General features: G+C 36.0%; 2 protein-coding genes across 6 annotated transcripts in view; one reads left to right on the top strand and one right to left on the bottom strand.

Moving 5' to 3' along the window:
- LOC136847216 (uncharacterized) overlaps window positions 1-23909 on the top strand; it is a 68010-nt gene that overhangs the window by 22254 nt on the left and 21847 nt on the right. The window contains exon 1 of one of the 4 annotated variants that reach the window (XM_067118664.1): window positions 7722-7865. The exons of 2 other annotated variants lie outside the window; for them this stretch is intronic. In XM_067118664.1, coding sequence (XP_066974765.1) covers window positions 7857-7865 — 9 coding nt within the window. In that variant the 5' untranslated portion in view covers window positions 7722-7856. Of the gene's footprint in view, window positions 1-7721; window positions 7866-23909 lie in introns of those variants that run through there. One more of the 4 variants, XM_067118666.1, reaches the window with a different exon arrangement.
- Window positions 1-23909, bottom strand: part of alpha-PheRS (phenylalanine--tRNA ligase alpha subunit) — a 134294-nt gene that overhangs the window by 90934 nt on the left and 19451 nt on the right. The window lies entirely within an intron of this gene.

Here is a 23909-nt window from a genome sequence, read left to right as displayed (position 1 = left end):
GGCTGAAATTTGGTATGTTTGATGATTGGAGGGTGGATGATCAACATACCAATTTTCAGCTCTCTAGCCTCAGTAGTTTTTAAGATCTGAGGGCGGACAGAAAAGGTGCGGACGGACAGACAAAGCCGTCACAATAGTTTTCTTTTACAGAACACTAAAAGTAGTATAATGAATTACATAAGAGGAAAGTATTAGTCTTAGATGAAAAAATAACTGTAGAAAACTCTGACTGAAATAAAGAAGGGTAAAATTTTAATGGCCAGGAAACATTATAAAACTAGGTTCTCAGAAAGAAGCAACTGTCAAATAAACGATTAAAAGGCGGTGTAGAACTATGTATCACCTGCAAGTCTTGGTAAAAAAAATTTCTTATGCCATTAAGTTATTTACCATATACCTGCATTCCTATTTTTTTTTACGAATGTATGACAATACACGGACATCACAACACGAGAGCCGAAGAAATAATATCTTTACGGTGATGGCCGTAACAAGTTCGCACCTCCCTTAGTCTTAAGGTAAAAAAAAAAAAAAGTTCACTAATTCTGGGAGTGATTAGTAACTGGATGGGTGTCCACCATCGTGAGCTCCCTCTACCATCTACGGCAGTATGGATATGGCGCTGACAACTTTATGCCAAAAGCTAATATTAAGAAACGGCAACATGTGTCTTGAGTAAGTTATGAGTAACTATGGGTCACAGTGAGGCCAGAGAAGCAAAGTACGTGAGTGAGGAAACACTTTAATAACAAAGGTTTAAGACTCCAGTGATAATAAACAAAATTCAATTAAGCTGACAGCCTTTTCTACAACCTACCGAGGCTATTATCTCATAATTTTAAAAAATTAATTTTCTTTATACGGTACTATGTTCTGAGCATGTGCTTGTTGTTGCATAAGGTTAAAACGTTAAGAATCCATAAAACCAGTAAATGCTCGAGTTATTGGATCCCATTCGGAAGTTTTCAACGCCACAAAATGTTCCTGATCCGGTACAAACAAATACTCAGTTGTTTTGACAGTTACCGCCAGGGACAGCCAAACAAGCGCTATAGTCAACATCTTTATTCCATTGGGACGTTTCGGCTTTAACACACTGAGCCATTTTGGACCTAAAGGAATAAAAATGTTGAATATAGCGCTTGTTTGGCTGTTCCTGGTGAGGATCACATTCTCTAGAATCAATCAGTTCGTCAGAGTTATTGCGTTTATTGAACGTTGTTAGAGAGAAATGCCAAAGATAGCAAACTTAAACTTTTAGTATTAGAAAAATCTAGTTTAACATACACGGCGCTAAAAGTTTTAACTCTCATGGGGGTGGCCTGGAGGATTGAATAGAATGGAATGGAATATAGACTAGGCCAAAGGCCTAGCGCTGGGACCTGCGAGGTCATTCAGGGCTGAAAGGGAAATTGAGAGTAGAAAGGTTTGAAAGGTGTAACAGGAGGAAAACCTCGCAGTCGCACTATGAAAAATTGTTAGGAGAGGGTGGATAGCAAGATGGAAAAAAGAGAATGCGAATGGAGGTACAGTAAAAGGAATGAAAGGGATTGCAGCTAGGGGCCGAAGGAACGCTGCAAAGAACCTTAAGTAATGTACAGACGGCACTACCCCCATCCTACGGGACAGAGGATTAGGTCTGTAGTATTATAATAATATTGCATTTAGTTACAGTTACTTAGAACCCTTCGAAGACTGAAGAAACTTCTTGAAGATGTATCGTATTCATCGAACAATATCAAACCCCAAATGAAAGCGAAGGCATCCTGAGTGTCATAAACTTAGGCTTACAAAAGCGTCAAGCTTCGAGTTTTGTCATTGGTGGCGCCCGATTAGCCACGCCCCTTCCCCTCCCCGTCTTATATGAAATTCGTCTGTTGCTCGTAAAGAGATCGTGCGATTTACTCATATAGCATTAAGTGCGCTGTTAGATGAAGCGGAGAGACCGCAAGCGAAACCACGACGAGACCAAAGCTTGCGTAGATTCACCTTCAGATCATATTGTGTCTTGAGCGTTTTGCCAATGTAAATCTAATTTCAGATCACACTGCGCCTCGCGTTTTGTTATTACTGTGAATATGACTTCAAGTAAAGAATATTCACATCATATCGCGTCTTAAAGTTTCTTGTAAGAGCAATTTTGAATACAAGTCTTATTTTGATGATTTTCTTGGCAGAATATATTTAAAATCAAGTCATTTTCTCTTGATTTTTATACCGATGTCTACCTCAGATCCTATTCCTAAAGTTTTCTGCCACTGTAGATTTAACTTTAAGAGGATGAATTATGGATTCCTATTACGAATATTAATAAGAATAACAATTTCATAGCTTGAAATAAATATTTATGATACATTTCGATAATATCCGTCCGCTTTAAGTTGGCCGCTCACTTTTCAGTCTTGGACAATACCAAAAACAGCTTAAAACGACGTCCTATGGACATAAAACCTTTAGTGTTGCATGAAGCCTCTACATTCAAATATACAAACGAAAGCAAAAATATACAAACTCTGATCAGCGTTTATTATTACCTTTGTTATGACAACTAAACGCTAGAATGTCTCGGCGGTTTTCGCCATATGGTGGAGTAGGCACAAGGCAAGAGGTGACAACACCCCCTTCCCTATCATTCTTCTACTTCCACCCCTCACCCCCACAGTAGAGTTTCCCCCCACCATCACCCCTCTCCCCCAGTACCATCCCCCGAACCTCATTGTTGAAACGCGACATCAATCAAGACCGCAAATGAGCCTTCGGGATCAAGATCAATCCCGGATGTCGTAAGATCGCGCAAGATCGGCCTAATGGTACGTTGACGAAGACGCACCTTTCTTCTTCTTCTTCATCTTCTTCTTCTGTTGTAAGGCCGTAGGATTCTACAATCTTTAGAACAGCGTTGCTTCATTGATTATGTTTGTAGTCTTGCAGCTTATAAATCATCGTGTCAGTTGAACGTGGGTCGTTTACAGGTACATAGTACCTATACGTGTAACTATTTTATCGCGGAAAAGGATATATTCTACATCATACTGTAATTAGAGCGTGTTTTTTTGCATATTCATAAATTATCTGCTTTTCTATAAGCGTGCATATTTCCTGTGTCGAGTACATAACTAGGATATGTGCACAGACATATCTCAACGAAGAACCTAAAATAAAGGTTATAATATTTACCAGTGATAAAGTAGCTTAAAGTGGAAAGTACTCATTTTTTCTTTCATTTAAAGTTAAAGTATATATGGTAATTCATTTCACTTACGAACTGAATCTGTACAGCACTTCATTGTCTTGATAAAGTCAAGTTCACATTACTTTATTTTTCCCAGTACACTGAAGTACGAGGCCCTTCACTTTCTTCTGAGAAAGTGAAGGTACATCAATAAATTCCTTTCATAGACTAAACAGATGATCTATGGTAAAATTAAATTATTTTCGCTGAAGCAGGGCTCTCGATCAATGAAATCTAGCAACGCTGAGTTTGGTCTAGGCTTGGATAGGTGACCGACAAGGAATGCCAGACAGCAAGCAGCATGATCGTTCGCTACACATTTGGTCTCGATCAGTTAATCTAAACATTACTGTGTTCTGCCAATTTATGGGTTGGTGACCGCTCATAAATGCCAATAAATATCAGTTGGTGTAGATCATATCAGCACTGCCCTTGCACAGGGGGTAAGGTGGTTAGGTGTTAAGGCAAATAAGTATCCTGGTGTAGACCCCGGACGCGGAACAACCAACCTAGACCTTCCGATTACCATTATTAACAAGTAAAAAATGCGCCAATCAAGTTTTCTGTACAGCGTATAATCAAAGCCACCGAAAATAGATCTATCTTTCGGTGGTCTCGGTATAATGCTGTATGAACTGCGACCCATGAAACTTTAACCACGGCCCGCTGGTGGCCTATCCTATATAGTTGCCAGAAGCACGATTATGGCAAACTTTAACCTTAAATCAAATAAAAACCACTAAGGCTAAAGGGCTGCAATTTGGTATGTTTGCTAATTGGGGGGTGGACGATCAACATACCAATTTTCAGCCCTCTAGCCTCAGTAGTTTTTAAGATCTGAGGGCGGACAGAATAAAGTGCGGAAGGTCAGACAAAGCCGGCACAATAGTTTTCTTTTACAGAAAACTAAAAATGTAACATTCACTAGGATGCTGGTGGGGGAGGCATGTCACATGGGACCCGAACGAGCCAGCAAATTGGATGGCAACATTTTTCGACCACTTAGAAAATTATCATGAAGCAAAGCCTTTACCCAAGTAATCACGCACGTAGGAATAAATTGCGCTCGCGCGCTCTCATGCCAGTTACAACCGCAAACATTGCACTCTTTTGCAATTGACTCATGAATGAGTTTTCTTCACCTGTCACGTTTTGTGATCAAGGGAAGATTACTGGGACGCTAGGGTCTACTTGCTGTTATGAAATGGTATTTTGTCATATCTGCTATTTGAGTCATCACATTTAAACTCTGCTTCTTCTCCATCCACACTATGCAAAATATACATGGATACCGATAGACTCAAACACGTTCTCTCTCTATCTCTCTCTCTCTATTCCCCCCACCCACACACACAAACACACACACACACACGCACACACATATATGTATGTATATATATATATATATATATATATATATATATATATATATATATATATATATATATATATATATATATATATATATATATATATATACATATACACGTCCATGTATCTGTTATTCAACAAGCTTACTTTCCCTTTCTCTGTCTATATGTATATGCATATATAGCCTATATATACATATATATATACATATATATATATGTGTGTGTGTGCTTATATGACACTATTCATACTTATATCAATCAATTCCCTATTCATTTTCCTCCAACCGCTGCTATGGAAAAATAAAAACCCGATAGTTCTGAGTCCTTATGTAACCCCGAAAACCGAAGCTCCATATTTTCCACACCACAGAATCCATTGTCGTTCATTGTTCGTTGTACTTGACCTGGATAATCACACTGCATCGAAAAAAGCAAAATAGACGTGGACAAGTTGGCACGCGACCAGGACAAGTGGCCCAAATGCAGCCCTTTCGAAAGTAGACTCTATTCAGTTAGAACAGTGTCACCATAGACCTCCAAAATCGCCCCCGGAAGTCACGGCGACACATGCTTGATTTACGATCTTCACATCCGACAGCGACATGTAAAAAAAAAAAAAAAAAAAAATATTGTCGCATTGCGCAAAGTCCGTAGTTTTGTTTTGGACGGTTTGTTCTTGACATAAAAAGTGCATAGTTGTTCTTCCGTATATAATGCAAATGAAAAGATATGACTTAACTATTTTTTTCCCTTTCAGAAGACACAAAGATTGTAATGGATAAAGCATTTAGGACAGATATAGTCCTAGAATGCTCCCACAGAATTAATACTGATATGTGACAATAAATTCTGTAATATAATACCTAACATGAAATTCGAGTAGCAGTTTTCGAATATAACAGGCGCTTGCGCACGAAGCCACTGGAGCGTAATGGGGGCTGCCTTCCGCCCTTTTTAAAAAGAGAAGAAGAGGTCTTTAACCGGAACTTTACTTTATCCATTCCAAGGACTTGTTGTTTGGACGGAGAGAACACTTCCTGAGAAAGCACTATCATCAAAGGCCAAAAGTGCTCTTTCGTATGGAACAGGTCGAAATAACAATTAGCTTACAGGACCGCACTTCCGCGGGGACGCATTACTCTTATATGAAAAAGGGATGGCAGATCCGAAAGGGGAGATGTTGACAAAGAAATGTAAATACAGAAATGAAGGAACGAACAAAATGGCCAGTAACTTTCTGAGTAAATTTCCTCGAATTAAAAAAAAAAAAAGTAAAAAATGCGCCGCCGAAGTTTCTTCGGCGCAATCGAGTTTTCTGTACAGCCGCTACAGAGTATAATCAAGGCCACCGAAAATAGGTCTATCTTTCGGTGGTCTCGGTATAATCCTGTATGAGCCGCGGCCCATGAAACTTTAACCACGGCCCCGGGCCAGAGGCGGCCTATCCTATATCGTTGCCAGAAGCACGATTACGCCTAAATTTAACCTTAAATAAAATAAAATAACCACTGAGGCTAGAGGGCTGCAATTTGGTGTGTTTGATGATTGGAGGGTAGATGATCTACATACCAATTTGCAGCCCTCTAGCCTCGGTAGTTTTTAAGATCTGTGGGAGGACAGAAAAGTGTGGACGGACAGACAAAGCCGGCACAAATGGCCTTCTTTTACAGGAAAATTAAAAGCACGGGGAAATACACATAACAATAACGAATGAATAAGGACGAATAATTTAACATACAAATAAATAAATATACAAGAGATCATATACGCATTTCAGAGGTTTTCAGTGATGCGGTGTCATGCGAATATTTAGTCTCGTGTCAAAGCAAGTCATTCGATCCGGAAGCAAGTAACTGAGTCAGCAGAGAATCGCTAAGGAATCCGGTGGTGGGATATTTCTGAAGGCTCTAACACAGATGTATACATAGATGAAACTATGCAAACGCGCGCACACACACACACACACACAAACACACACACACACACATATATATATATATATATATATATATATATATATATATATATATATATATATTATATACAGTATATCTTCGCTAAATAGTCGATTAAATATTCCAGTGACCAACTAGAGTAAGAGATTTGTTTTGAAATGATTCATTGGGAAAATGGGGAGCAAAATATCCCGATATCATTGTTAGGTAATTGAATACCTAAAAACCCGAGTTTTTCAAAGGGGGCTGACAAATACGAGTACATTTCTTCACTCATTATTATTATTATTATTATTATTATTATTATTATTATTATTATTATTATTATGTGTGAAACAGTTTTTATGTAACAGCCTAAAAGATGATTAACTTGCCAAACAAACTTTTACAGAAATGGTCGATCTTCATCCTCAGATAAACCACTGATTTGTTTTGGAAAGAGCATAGATTTGTCGTCACTGAACAAAATACGCAACCCTCAGGCTAGACATAGATAGAATACCCTTTAATGAACAAAAGAAGAGAAAAATATGAAAGTAGATAAGCAATCACAATGCATAAACAAGCAAAAATTGCGCCGAAGTTTCCTCAGCGCAGTCGAATTTTCAGTACAGCGTATAATTAAGGACACCCAAAATAGTCCTATCTTTCAGTGGCGGCCTGTCATATATCGTTGTCACATGCACGATTATGGCTAACTTTAACCTTAAATAGAATAAAAACTACTGAGGCTATGGGGCTGCAATTTGGTAAGTTTAATGATTGGAGGGTGGATGATCAACATACCAATTTGCAGCCCTCTAGCCTCAGAAGTTTTTAAGTTCTGAGGGCTGACGGACAGACAAAGCTGGCACAATAGTTCTCTCTTATAGAAAACGAAAACTAGCAGAATTATTAAACATAAATAAATTACACTGCAAGGAAGACTTTCCTTGGTTTCAAAGGAACCTTACGCATTTCCGCCACCGCACAGTTGATTGATGACCAGTTGACTTAGTCATCTCGAAGTTAATAGCCAATTGACTTCAAGCGAGGCGTAAGACGCGACCTTGCGCGCGTATATGGGCTGGCAAAACGAAGATCTATAGGGACGGACGCCAAAAATTTGATCCGGCGCATGCGTGATGTAGCTGCCGCCCACAGCCACCGCGCTCACCATCCGCTGTTAGGAACACATATTACTCTCGGTCGGTTGTTTACAGCAGTCATTCCTCGTTCGGTGAGCTCGGTGCTCGGTAGAAGACCCGCCAATTCTGTGTTCGAAAAGTACCTTCCAAGTTCAGAAAAAAGAAACCCATGAGTCAGGTGAGAGATAAAAAAAGAGAAAAAACCGGTTTTCTTGGCATGGAAGTTTTGTTTGGACAAATGATTAATTTATATTTGGAAGGATCACCGCTGCTGGCGACATCTACTGACTGACCTATTTAAAATCTGTTCATTTAAGAAGGGAATGTTGGGTACATGCTGAAACCTGTTGTAAGGAGAGCAATGTCGATCTGGTCAACTGTTTTAGAAGGGAATAACGATGACATGACAAAATTTCCGGTTTCACAGGGAACAATCATTGCTGACCTGGTCAATTTTGTTGTTTTAAGAGTGAAGTAATCGAGATCTGGTAAAATCCATTTGTTTTAAGAAGTAAAGCTGAAGTGATAGAATGATTATTTTTTCCCTTAGAAACGAGTGCTGAGGCTTGGGTAAAGTCTGTTTCAAGGGGATGCATGTCCAGTAAAATCTATTTATTTAATCCAGCGAGTGGCTCATAAAGTACAATTAATTTGACTGAAAAAAATATAATTTACATGATGAAATAATTTTATTTCAGAAGGGAGGAATGATGACCTGGAAAAAAGGTCATCTCTGATGTATTATCTTTTTTTGTTTATAGAAATTTAAACTTTTTAGCTAAAAGGATAAACTTTTGACTAGACAGTACTGTTGTGTTCACTTACTGGAGATAGGATTGTGAATTCATAACTAGTTACCCACTTACTCCTTCTCATGAACAAAAATTACACACACACACACACACACACACACATATATATATATACATATATATATATATAATATATATATATATATATATATATATATATATATATATATATATATATATATATATATATTATATGCACACGTGCATAAGCTAAGGAAAAAGTGCACCTTCCTATTAACTCCCTCCCCCACAAGAAAAAAAAAAGATGAGGTTATGTAACCGGGTACCTGGACTTGCAGGGGATTTAGAAAGTACTAAGAGACTCACCTTGGCGGGTGAGAGAACTCATGCCTATCCGTGAATGCACTGGGTATGCTTCGTCATGCAAAAGATTTACGAATCCATTACGTAAGGAATGGAAACGGTTTTGGGCTGTCATTTCTCGCTTAGGTTTGTTTTTCATGGAATGTGAAAGCCGTGTTATATTATTCTTTCTCCCAATCTCTATATGCAAATATCTCGATACTGTTATCGTTCCCCCTCTCTTTAAATGGCGTCCTTTTTCTCTTTTAAATATTCTCTCTCTCTCTCTCTCTCTCTCTCTCTCTCTCTCTCTCTCTCAGACGTTCATGCGTTACACTAAATAGAATCAAAAGAATATGCGTATGGGGACATATCAACTCGGGATTTGTAATGCATACAGCACGCCATCATTTATTATGCGATGTCTTGGTGCTCTCTCTCTCTCTCTCTCTCTCTCTCTCTCTCTCTCTCTCTCTCTCTCTCTCTCTCTTGTTACTAACAGGTTACTTTTACGTTCCTGTTCATCATTTATCATTACTTTGTTTCTTGCAAGGATTACCAGCGGACAATCAAACCGTCGGTTTTGCATCTAGGGTTTCATTTTACTCAGTCATCTGTGTCCGCCAGTCGTTTATCTGTCCGACAGATACATCAAAAAGTAATGGATGGGTTTTAAATGAATTTGATGGAAATTGGGCTATTAGTTTAGGAATATTTTACCGAATTTGAGGTGGACCTGCAAACGGAACAGGACGTAGTTCTTCCGAGTTACCAAGGTAGCCTAGGAACTGGGGGAGTATTTATCAAGGTAACCAATCTATTTGAGAAGCATTTACTAACTTCAGCCTCAAAATGCAGACTTTTCATGTGAAACTTCACAAACTGGAAAATACATGCATTGAAGGGTGGAGTTCGGGCGCTCATCCATCGAATCCATTTGTGTCAGGGGTTAAAGGGAAAGAAAAAGCTTATAATACGTTGCTGCAATCGTCCGAGAGTTTCCGAAAATACACCGAGCTGACCGCTCGCCTACAAGTCTCGAGGGGAGATGAGGCCTTGCGGTTGACTCGAGTTGCCTTAGCTTGTGCGAAAGTACGGATCGTTTGAACGTCCAACCGTTCTTATGAAGGCGCCACTTGTCTTCTGAAGCAAGCACACCACCCAAGAATGTTGCAGTAGAATGCGCATTTGCCATACGAGCTACGTAATGTGGTACTAGGTAATTTGTCATCTGATCAAACAGCGTGAGTTTTGGTCTGTGGGAACTAAGATGAGTTTCACCTGAAATGAAGACGGTCGGGATTGAATTTTGAGTTTTTTTCTTTTCCCAGGAGGAATTTTGGTTCGAGTCATAATTCTGGAAATTAATTCAGAAATTTATAAGGATACGATTCAACTCATTAGTTTTATTTTGGAATGCATAGTTACTACTGGAAATGGCATGCGAATCCTAATATTTTTGGATTTTATGTAGCGATTTATAGAAATTAAATTCGAATCAAAAACGTTGTTTTTTGAAGTAAGGAGGCGATTTATGGCAATTGCATACTTGATACTAATAGTTAGGAACGTCTTCTGATAGAAAGTTAAAATAAATGAAAAGATAGGTAAATTTAGACTAACATGTGCTGGAAACTATTTTAAAAATACACCAACACTAGTGAGTTGGATATCAAGAGTTCAGAGAAAAACAATGACATTATCAATATTAGTACTAACGTTATTATTATTATTATTATTATTATTATTATTATTATTATTATTATTATTATTATTATTATTATTATTATTATTTACTACCCCTTTCTCCCTAGATATATATATTTTTTAACCTCATCCACAAAGTCCCTAATATTTGTTAGGGATTTTGTGGATGACGTTAAAAATATACAAACATTTGAACACATACACACACACATATATAAATATATATATATAAATATATGTGTATATGTATATATATATATATATATATATATATATATATATAATATATATATATATATATATATATATATATATATATATAATGTATGAGTACTTTCTAGAAAAGGTTGATTTGTGAAACGTAGGGATGGGTTTTCGAGCCATGCTGGTTCCATATGTAGAGTGTGCTAAATAATAATGGAGTATATGTGATTTAGGCATAAAGCCAAGCACTAAATAGTGAACACTATGCTTTAAAGTTCCTGCCCGAGGTGTTTATTCATGATTCAATAGTTATAGTAAGAATGTGTCAGTGACGATATTTTCCATAGAACTACCCTGTTAAGGAAAATGGATTAATGTTAACTATATATATATATATATATATATATATATATATATATATATATATATATATATATATATATAATATATATATGTATGTATATATATTACATAAAATGTTTTAGGTTTATTTCTTTACAGACGGGTATGGAAGTTTTTTTTTTTTTTTTCTTGAAGCACCAGCGAACGTTACGGAAACAGAGAGCGTAACAATTTAGAAGTTAAACGAGTATGCAAATGACGGATACTCCATTGTTGTCAAGATTTCCGCTTAGAATAATGCAGTGCAGTTGCAAATATGGGTCACTGTGGGAAACGTTAATGGCTCTCTAGTTTCGTTTTAATAGATGTACAAAAGAATGCGGTTAAGATTTTTTTTTTTAAATTACAAGTGAATTCAAGTAAATACTGCATCCTGGTGGTGAGGATAGCGAGTGAGTTGCTATAAGGTATTGGTAATTAGGACAATAACAATAATAACAACAACTGCTGTAATAACAATAGCAACAATTGTTCCAAATATAAATTGTCTCCCCTGACAGAGGGTGATTTCACAGAGAGAGAGAGAGAGAGAGAGAGAGAGAGAGAGAGAGAGAGAGAGAGAGAAGACGACAGTCACCATCACACAGATCATTTGACTTTTATTTAAACGCAGGAGGACATAAAACTCAAGACAATCAACGTGATTTTACATTTATACGCTCAACTCAGATGCACGCATTCCTGCGCATGATTAAGCGCTTGCGCACGAAACCAAATACAGACTCAAACCATAAGAAGCCCTTCAACTCGAAGAAGAGAACGCTTGAAGACAAGCTATTTTCCCCTAGTTAATTAACATCTAAGAATAAACAGCGACGAAAGTGAAAACCACACAGACCGTGGACCGAACTCTGGAAAAGGGGATGGCACAGAGTTATTTAAAGGATTCGGTTACTCCATTACCAGTGGTGACATGTACTACCTCGGAGTGTCGTAGACCAAACACACCTAAATGAAGCATGGAACATTAAGATAAAAATGGATGACGCAAAATGAGACTAGCTAAGTTAAAATGACTCGTTTCCGGCACTTTGTGTTCCTCTTTGAATGTACTGGGAAAGGTGCCAATATTTTGCCAAGCACTGCCGCGTCGTAACTGCAAATGAAATCATGATGCATTCCAGCGTAAACCAGGATGCGTTTAATTGAGAAGTTCGTGGAATGAATTTGAATGAGTTAGCCTATCGATGTCCTCTAAAACGGAAGATCTGAATCCTTGATATGACTCATGGGTCTCTTTATTGCTTTTGTTTTCACTTGACAATACTTTCTGAATACAGAGGTCGATAGAACAGGACACTTAAAAGGAAAAGGATTTTCTATGCCTGCAAGAAAGCGAAAATGTTTTAGGGGTTGTGGCAGACCCGTGTAAAAGTAGCCCTCTGGGGTCTGGTGCCAATTCTTTAACACGGATTTTCGGGATGAGGCTGATAGTCACTAGCCTAGGACCCACAGATGGATAGATGATTTTGTTTCAATTGTCTGACACTCACTGGTGATTACCCAACCAAGTATAGGTTATGGAATATAGATTTGGAGATGTTTACTTCATTGTTACTTCGCTTGTATTTTTAGTGTTTTTAGACGTAGGGGCAACTGGGACAGAGGAGAACCCAACGACCTTTTGCACGCCACGCCGGAAGGACAACACGAAGACTTAGGAACGGAAAAAGAGTAGGGGACAGGGAAGGGAAGGCCAAATTCTAGAAGTTTGGCGATTGGAGCGATAGAACCAATCCGATGTATAATCGGTGTTAGTAATTTGTTGCTAATTAAAAGTTCAGGCAATATGTTTTCTCTGTGTATCAACTCTGCAGATTCAACGCGCTGAGAAACGCAATCACAGACTGCCTTCGACTCCGTACCTCAGTAACAAGAGTGTCTCAGCTGTGAATGTACATTTATTGAATTTTCTAATCTCGCTCTCTCTTCCATAATGAACCGTGTGCAGTCTCTTCTTAGGTATTCTCTCTCTCTCTCTCTCTCTCTCTCTCTCTCTCTCTCTCTCTCTCTCTCTCTCTCTCATACACTAACGCACACACACAAAATACACACAATAGATCTGTAATCTCTTCTTAATAATTCCCTTACATTCTCTCTCTCTCATGCACTAACCCCAACACACAAAATACACACAGTAGATCTATAATCTCTTCTTAATAATTCCCTTACATTCTCTCTCTCTCCAAAATAACGGAACTACGTGTAACCTTAACTAAGCAATTCTCTCTCTCTCTCTCTCTCTCTCTCTCTCTCTCTCTCGGATAAACGTATGCAATCTATCTTTGGCAACTCATGACCTGAATAAAGCCAAATATCATAAGAAATATAAAACTCCGATTACATTACCACAAAGACTTTATTTTTTTTTCAATTTTAAAAGGGTCTATAACATCTGATTTATAAGCCAACGGATAAAGCTATAAATTTCAAACGAACGCTTAACAACAGTTGGCGACCAGTGATAAAATTTGGTAAATATGTCAAACCGCAAACCGCACCCCGCAGTCTTTACATACAAGAAAGACGGGGAAAAGTGTTGGGCCTAGTATATTCTTGTTTATATATATATACATACATATATATATATATATATATATATATATATATATATATATATATATATATATATATATATTATTTATACATACATATATATATACATATATATAATATATTATATATATATATATATATATATATATATATATATATATATATATATATATATATATATATATATATATATATATATATATATATATATTAGCTGAAACCACTGGGAAAAGTTCAGAATGAAACGACAGATTTGCCAGAGTACTTTCGTGTATTTAACATCTTCGGGGCACAAAGATGTGTTAAAAAGTACACGAAAGTACTTGGCACTCTTCATTTCATTTTAACTTTCCCAGTGGCTTCAGCTAATAAACAAAATCACGCGCTTTACTTTAGTGTGTGTGTGTGTGTGTGTGTGTATGTATGTATGTATGTATATATATATATATATATATATATATATATATATATATATATATATATATATATATATATATATATATATATATATATATATATATATATATATATATATATATATATATATATATATATATGCGTTTTGTATTCAGTTACGCTTTGATTAAATTACTGGGACACAAGAAGATATAGATCGTGAACCTAAACAAAGAGAAGTAATTACTGTAAGAAGAAGCGTGTCTTAAAATGTAGAACTGTTGATCATGAAGCTTGTATTTAAGCAAAGATTACTTCCACAGCTTTACTAATCATTCTTTCCCTCGCTGTGAAGTGCGAATTGCATCAGTAGATGCATGTTTTAAGCAGAAAGGGTTATCAAAGATGTTATCGCCTAATACAAAAGTATAATTACAAAATCACTAACAAAACAAGTATGGTTATATAAGGTTAGGCATGAAGGGTAAAACAAACAAAACTGGAAGTCACCCAGACAGCAAATACCCCTGCCAACGCCAAGGAATGTATTAGTGGGCATCTCCGCATGGAAGATTACGTGACAGGCATAAGAGTGATTTTCCCAATCAAGATCTCGGTATTTATTTTAATGGAATCGCCAAGTAATCCAGGGAAACGGCCTAACTTGCTATGCTAAAAAATTGGAACAAATCTTACTCGACCCATAATCATCACGTCCCAAAAATGTCACGATTTCCACAGTAACTTCTTTTGATATCTTGGAAAATTGTCGTTAAGCCTAATTCGCAATGTTATGGGGAAAAAATGTAATTTAAATCTGGATCCATTTCCAAATTTAGTCAACTCTTCTTGAACCACACGTACCAAAAATTTCTTTGAAATTCACAATAACTTCTGATGTTTATGTAACATGTTCTCTGCCACCATTTTACAAAATGCTACTGATCAGTACAAATACCAACACACAGGGGATTACGTATCATTCATTTAATTTCGCTGGAGACTCGCACAACCACTTTCTTTCTCCTCTGGAATGGCCAAAAGGAAGACAAGGCCCCGGTGAATCGCCTCAGATTTACGCTCTGTGCGTACGAGCGAGAGCCTGCACTGACACAAGGCCAGCTTAATCCTGCAACAGGAAAAACGGCCGACTGGGTGAATAAGGCGGCGAATTCTTCTGTTAGAAAGCTTTCGTGATACATGTCCATTAATTAGCGGTTAGATGAAGACGGTCCGTGTGGTAAAATCCGATGTCTACGTTCAAGGCAAATGAGACACGAGTACATGGGCGACTGATTGTCACTAATTATGAACAATGTTTATGTTTATAAAACGTAAATTATGTAGTAAGCAAAAAACAAACTTACAGAGCACCGAGTTGTAAGGAATGTAAAGGAGATGCATTTATAAAGTCGTCAACAGAATATTCTAGAAGTATTTCTTTCATTATGTTTAGGAGACCTATTCGTATTTGCAGAGATCTGTAAAAACTTAAAATTAAGCCGAAATTTCTTCCTACAGTTCTTAGGTAAAGCCAATTAATAATAATATGTAACTACAGTGGTTTAAATACCAAGGTTATACACACATGTATGTAATCTTCAGGTCTACAGGAGCATATGCAATATTTGCAAAGTACCTCCTCAGACTAGCAGAAGACAAGCAAAGTATATACATTTGTATACAATTACCGTTTTAAATATAAAATTTTGAGATACTTTCCAGTATTCCCTTCTTCCAGGAATGATATTAATAATAAGATGAAAATGACAATGACATTCCAAACGTATACTCCTTTTTCAATGAACATTACTCACTGCTCAAACATACTTGGACAACACACAAACAAATATATTACATGCCAGACAGTCACCTTGCGAGAACCCCCATCGTGTCCACAAGATGACGTAATATTAGGATTTCGAATGTGGGTTTTGCCCGTCAGAAATATGTTACCTTCAGAAGGTCTTACCTTAAGGGTGGCTGGAGATTCTCTACCTGCCATACAAGAATACCTAGAATCATAATATGAAAAATACGGATTTTTATTTTCCTTAATACGCTCTAGTAGAGTAATAGTAGTGGCGGTGCTATAAAAACAAAATCTTTCTTTGATTATGAAGTACTTGGAATGATAAGTAGTATAACAATTTATCATTTCCACTAGCAATTATCATTTGCATTAGCAATATTTGTAAATTTCTCGCTATCTCTTTTGCACTACGGAATAATAATAATAATAATAATAATAATAATAATAATAATAATAATAATAATAATAATGGGTTAAAATCTCAATTACGAAGGCACAAGTAATGTTCTTTAAGGTCCACAAAAATATATCTGACAATAATAATAATAATAATAATAATAATAATAATAATAATAATAATAATAATAATAATAATAATTCTGAGAAGCCAAAGCCGCAGAATTACTATTCTTCCAGTTTTAAATAAAATATTAAATCAAAAGATTCATAAATAATTTAGCAGTATGAGAATCTAAATGATATGTGTTTATAGACCTAATAAAAATAAAAAAGAAATAAAAAATACAGGAAGAGGAATAAATCGGAGAGGGCGTTGGAGGCAGAAGTACACTACCTTGAAGTGTAATTGTAAGTTTCCGCCCCTCACAACAGACGGCCAGTTCTAAAGGGAGCAATTTTCCACAGTCAATGGAAGTGTTTGTTCTGAAACACAAGACGAAAACGCTGAACTGACTAAATGACCTCGTCAACTGACATTTAACGATGAGACATGAACGCTGTTATTATGCGCTTTCATATCATCCTTCTTATTTCTCACGTATGCTCTAAATATGATGTTCTGGACTCGAGGGTCTAGTGCGAGAGCATCTAATTTTCCCTTAATTTCCGTGCTTCCCAGTGTACTGTTTAACTCTTTAGGGATCGTTTTATTCTCAGGATACATACATAAATAATGGCAAATGCCACGAAGGAAAAGTGAAACAACGGAAACACGATCCTTTATTAGCAGAGTCTGCTAGTAAAGGACCGTGTGTCGAAAGGCCTAGCAACCACTCTGTTGTTTCACTTTTCCTTCGTGGCATTTGCCTTTATTTATACATTCATCACGTTCCATATCTTCGTGATTCAGTTATACATAGATACATACATACACAAGTGTATGCTTTGTTCGCCGTGTGCCTTTTTACTGTTTTAGAAGAGGTGGAGCCAAAAAAGTAGAAACTTCCTGTTCTCATTAGGTCTTTGGGGTGTGGTGGGTATCCCCATGCCCTTTTGCTTGACCAAACAGGCCTGGCACTCATTCATAGCTGCATGGCTGACTGACGGGCAGTAGGTCGGGATCGCCCCCAGACTCTTTGCGAATGTGAGCCCAACGTCCTCTCTATGAAATTTTACTTTTTCACCATTTGATTTACTTCACTGATTTTCACTTATAAAGATCCCAGTAAATACTTTCAGTGTCTGACATTTGCTATGAAACGCTGCAATTGGATCCATCAGTTATACTTCAACAACTGAGTATTTGTGTGATACGAACAATCTAGATATTAATTTATGAACAATAAAGAACAAGTGAAAAGTGCGCCGAAGTTTCTTCGGCGCAATCAAGTTTTCTGTACAGCCGCTACAGCGTATAATCAAGGCCACCGAAAATAGATCTATCTTTACGTGGTCTCGGTATAATCCTGTATGAGCCCCGGCCCATGAAACTAAACACGGCCCGATGGTGGCCTATTCTATACCGTTGCCAGGAGCACGATTATGGCTAAAATTTAAACTTAAATAAAATAACAACTACTGAGGCTAGAGGGCTGCAATTTGGTATGTTTGATGATTGGAGGGTGGATGATCAACATACCAATTTGCAGTACTCTAGCCTCAGTAGTTTTTAAGATCTGTGGGCGGACAGAAAAAAGTGCGGACAAAATAAAGTGCGGACGGCCAGACAAAGCCAGCACAATAGTTTTCTTTTATAGAAAACTAAAAAGAAAAAACAACTATCAACAGCTGCTTCGTCTACCTTCAGCATTTAACTATTTCGACAGCTACAAAATTGGCATTTTACCGTGTTATCGTCGTTACTACTAGTTAAATGGTTTCAACCACGTGGATTATGGCAATTATCTCTTGATTAGCTGGATGTTGTAGTATTTTCGGCAGACAGTTACTGTCAGCATGTGTAAACAGATTTTAGGCCATAATGTGAATTTACAGGACATGCAAGACAACGTGATAGTCAGTCATTATATGTAGCCTTGCGTAAGTGTCGTTTGCATTTTTAAAAAAGATTTTGTAAATTATGTAATCTATTGCAAATGGCTATTATGCATGTATTTCATTAACACCGATGAAGATAATTTGTGCATAATTTCTACCGCCGGATAGAATGTTTTAAGAAAAAGTTTCTTAAATTGAAAAATGAAAGTTTCCTTTAGATATGTAGGCCTATGTGTGTATGCATATATGTACGTATGGAATGAGAACGAGTTAATGATAATACTAGTGATTGATTTGACCTTTGAAAATCAGGAGAGGATCTCACAGATGTACCTTTGAATGACTACTAACTTGTTTCGCAGAGAAACCAGTAAACAGTTCAAGTTTACGATTTCGGGAGTGAAGAATATGTACGAACACAAGTCAAGACCTTGGAAAGGAATGGAATATAGAGTTTAGGCCAAAGGGCGAGCACTGGGACCTATGAGGTCATTCAGTGCTGGAAAGGAAATTGAGAGTAGGCAGGTTTGAAAGGTGTAACAGGACGGGAAAACCTTGCAGTTGCACCATGGAATAATTGTTTGGAGAGAGTGGATAGCAAGATGGAAGAAAGATAATATGAATGGAGGTACAGTAAAAGGGATGAAAGGGGTTGCAGCGAGGGACCGGAGGGACGCTGCGAAGAACCTTTGGTAATGCCTACAATGCGGAATTCAAAGTTTATAGACCAGTGGACATTAACCATTTCCTTAGACTAATCTCCTTCCTTTATAGTTTACAGTAACCCAAAATCACTCAATCGGTTCATTCCCAACCGGATCTATTAAAATAAAAATTATTCAAGAGACTTTTACTTATTTGTAACGATTCTCGGATAGGCGGGGACATTGGGTACAGCATTTCATAAACTACTGCATTGCAAAACGCATTAATAGGATAATAATAAATAATATGGAGTAAACAAAGCGTAAATAAAAAAAGGAGAAAATTCCAGTGTAAACACGCGTATTATATTAACCATAACATGTACTCTGACTTCAGCGAGATTAACGCAAATTGCCGTAAACCACAAGTTTCTCCAGAAATTATCCAGCGTTTTTTTTATGCTATCCAGCATGCCTAGAGGAGTAGTTGTCACGCGTGCATCGCAATCCTTGTCTACACACACACACACACACACACACACACATATATATATATATATATATATATATATATATATATATATATATATATATATATATATATATATATATATATATATATATATAGAAGAGAGAGAGAGAGAGAGAGAGAGAGAGAGAGAATGTATATATATTATATATACATACATTATATATATAGATATATATATATAGAGAGAGAGAGAATGTGTGTGTAATATATATATATATATATATATATATATATATATATATATATATATATATATATATATATATATATATATATGTATATGTATATATATTTATATATATGCATACCAAGAAAATTTAAGTTATGTTGTTTGCTCTTTATTTGAACTTCATTTTATTCCGTACATACAGAGCACGGCTGGTTCAATGCTATGCCTTCATTATGTATACAGATGTATCACCAATGAAATCAAGAAGATGAGAGAGAGAGAGCGCAATTCTCTATTCTTCAGGCCGCCGGTTCTCGTCATCCTATTTACTGTCTTGTTGAAATCACTGATTTCAATATTTTTTTCCCCCCACCTACAATCTCCCATGAGGCACCGACAACTAAAATGAGATTCTTTTAATATTTATGAATAGGTGGATAATTCAAGAGACAGTACTTGACTGATATTCTGGAAAACATTTACCCATTTATATTTTATTATTATGACTAGTGAGCTAAGTCAAAAATATAGGTGACGTAAAAGAAGGTGAAGACATTACGTAACGTCCCGAAGTCGGACCAGCGGAGTTGATTACCCAAAGATTAACCTTGCTGCACACAGAAAGCATAAATATATGGGTACATAATGCATATATTTACATGGAGATTATTATAAGGAGCATACTTACATATCAACCACAAAAAGCCGTTAACCTGCACAACAAGATTTTACAATATTCAATGGCCATAATATGATAAACGTGGAAGGCACAGTTACTCTAGTGACATCCTGCGTGTTGAACTTTTTCCTTTCCGAAATTCTCAAGTCATTAGTTGCAAGTTTATACATTCAAGCTGGTCTCAATCCCAGATAAAAGGAAAGGACTGAGCGAGGCTTAACGCTGCTGCCTTGTTAGATGCTAACCTTACCAATGAAGCTGAAAACCAACAGAGAAAGAGTATCTGATTTGCAACTGTATGATCAACTGGTTCATAAGGTGAACAAACGACGCACAACATAAAAATCTCTCCATAGGAAATGAGTTAAAAATCAACTACGGCCATTAGGCCACCAGCTGCTTTATCGTCTTACGCGTGATGGCCGACGAAATCATTTTCGTTCCTCACTTTCACTGTAGTTATTCTGTCTGTGGTTTATATAAGCATCGCAAGGTATGAAGACACTTGTCTTTTACATATACGTAAAAAATGTTTAATGGCTGAAAGGGGCATCTTTCAAACTATCATTTAAAACAGAAGAAGAATGATTTAAAGAATCTAAAAGCCAGTTCAGAAAGTATATATATATATATATATATATATATATATATATATATATATATATATATATATATATATATATATATACATATACAGTATTATACATTTTCAGCTGACTTGATTTATTTAAATCCTTCTATATATATATATATATATATATATATATATATATATATATATATATATGTAAATTTATATATATATATATATTATATATATACATATATGTATATATATACATACATATATATTATAAAGCATACAGCAACCAGAAAGTACAATCCTTCTAGATGTACATGTTGAATGATAGAACGATATTCCGACATTCTCTAATTTCCTTAAACTCGCAATTACTGCTAATTACGCCAATTTGATTCCCTTACCTGCGTACTGTATGGGGCAGAAGATCCCGATGTCTTTGTTAAGCGTTTCGACATCCAGAGCACTTAATGAGAGCCGTGTCCTTGAGAGTTACTCAACATATTCTTTCATGAAAGGATATCCTACATAGATCATTGCGAAGGACAACGCTGATCTCTGAAGTGAATATTATTCACGTGACATGCTTTGTCATTGTTTTAGAAAAATCTTTAGGGTTATTTATGGTAACTGCTCAATAGAATGTCAAGTACTATGACGTGAATTTGATAAAAGTAATTTGTAGACAATTTCGCAAGCAATCTCTGTAAACTTTATTGACATGATTATCTCGTAAGGTATTGCATAGGAAACTATACCGAGTTTTACGTAAATTTTCGTATCACTGAACTTTTCACCTTTAATTAGACTTTTATTAGGCTCAGTGAGGTTTATTTCTGGATACAGCTACCTTACACACTATATGAGTAAACGCATCATCGCTAAGCTTCATGAATAAATTATGGGGTTCTAGAGAGGAACGTCTAATATTTCAAAATAAATATTAAAATAAGAAAGGAAATATATTTCCATTATTATCGCAGAAAATACATTAACGATTCCTGTTAACATTAGGCTTTATAATAAATCATAGAGCAATTAACAGCAACGTAAAAAATAAATGATTTAGTTTAATGTACATAAACACACACACACACACACACACACACACACACTCAGGAATCCCAATTCGGAAAATTCTCGCCAAGAAGTCACGAATCAAAGGAGCGGAAAACGGTGGCGTGTGCTATGGGATTTGCCAGACGTCTTCGTACTCGAAAGAAAGGACGATTTAACGTCACCGGTAACTGAATGACAGTTGCGGCAACGCGCTTATTAGCGTAGCTAAGACAGACGAAGCAGACAGATGACTAGATAGATGAAGAGCGAGAAATTATATACCGTAAACAGTAGGAGTCAAGTGAGCATGAGTCACCACTTCACCATAGTTAAGATATATATTTAGATACCATAAAAATATAGTTGATGCAGACAAAGTTCATATATATGATTAAGAAAAACCAAGACTTGTAGGCTCAGGGAAAAATTACGACAGTCCCAACCACTAACCATCTGCTGTAAGAAATTGAGAGTTTAGTAGGTACTCTTAGACATGGGAAATATGAAATATGATATCTCACTGTGGGACGCTTTTTCAAATATTAAAGTATAGCAATTTCACATACTTTGTGAATTTGATTACAAGATTTTCTGTTTTATATATATATATATATATATATATATATATATATATATATATATATATATGTATATATACATGTATATATATGTATATATATGTAAGTGTATGTATATGTACATATATATATATATATATATACATATATATATATATATATATATATATGTTAAGACGGAATGGATAGTAAAAGATATGAAAAAGTCAAACAGCTAATATACAGTATAGTAAGTATATACTATATGGAAAAAGGATAAGCTGCTAAATAAGGTATACTGAGTAACATAAAAATTCTAATAACACACACACACACACACATATATATATATATATGTGTGTGTATATATATATATATATATATATATATATATATATATATATATATATATATATATATATATATATATATATAAATACATATATATGTTTTATATAATATATATACACACATACTGTATATATACATACATACATACATATATATATACAGCATATATACGTGCCTGTGCGTGGGGAGATAGAGAGACTAGCGTATGAGAATGTTTATTAATGCCTTTTCCTAAGATTGTGATGCATATAGAAATATCAGGAAGACTTACGTAACTATTTATTAGAATGGTTGAAAGTTTTGTACTTCAGCCTTTATTCAGTAATGCCATTCATTAATATTACTGTTTTAGCTTTTTGCAGAAAATAAAATCCTTGTAGTCAATGTCACGACTTACCGCCGGGCTTTAAACTTAGGTAATATAATTACGACTCCAGTAGTCCAGCAACACGCAACGTTTACCATCTCATTACTGCAAGAAATGTGCAACCATTTTGCAACTAAGAGTCTGTGGAATATATATTTAACCGGGTTATTAGATGGAAACTTTAAAAAATAACTTTTCGCCCATAGTATTATTTGTTGACACTCTCTACGATACAGCGACTCAAAAGGATACGAGAACGAGAGAGAGAGAGAGCGAGAGAGAGAGAGGGCAAAATCTTGCGAGAATCTTTCCTACTTAACAATCCTTATTTAGATGAGAGAGAGAGAGAGAGAGATCTTAGGCAATGCTGCAATAAAACTAGCGTTTGAATAACAGTTAAACAAGCGTTTATGCAAGAGTTGAAAAGGTTATCTGAATCAGCGTCATATCCGCAAATGTCAAAGGAATTACGAAAGGCAGTCGACCTGATCGGTTATAACACATTATTTAGATTTAAGTTAAAATTTTTTATTCCAACTCTTTCTCTTGACATCCGAGATATGAAGCAATGCGTTCTACTTCGATCAGTTGAGGTCTCATTCAACTGCACATCAAAAGTCAGTTGTCAGAGTTCCAGTTACTATTTAAGAGTGTTTCCTCTCTTGCCGAACAACTCTCATCTGGATTATGGGAG

The sequence above is a fragment of the Macrobrachium rosenbergii genome, chromosome 16 (assembly GCF_040412425.1).
Source record: "Macrobrachium rosenbergii isolate ZJJX-2024 chromosome 16, ASM4041242v1, whole genome shotgun sequence".
NCBI classification, from domain to species: domain Eukaryota; kingdom Metazoa; phylum Arthropoda; class Malacostraca; order Decapoda; family Palaemonidae; genus Macrobrachium; species Macrobrachium rosenbergii.
Note: the sequence above shows the minus strand (reverse complement) of the source record. Positions and strands in the feature narration are given on the sequence as shown.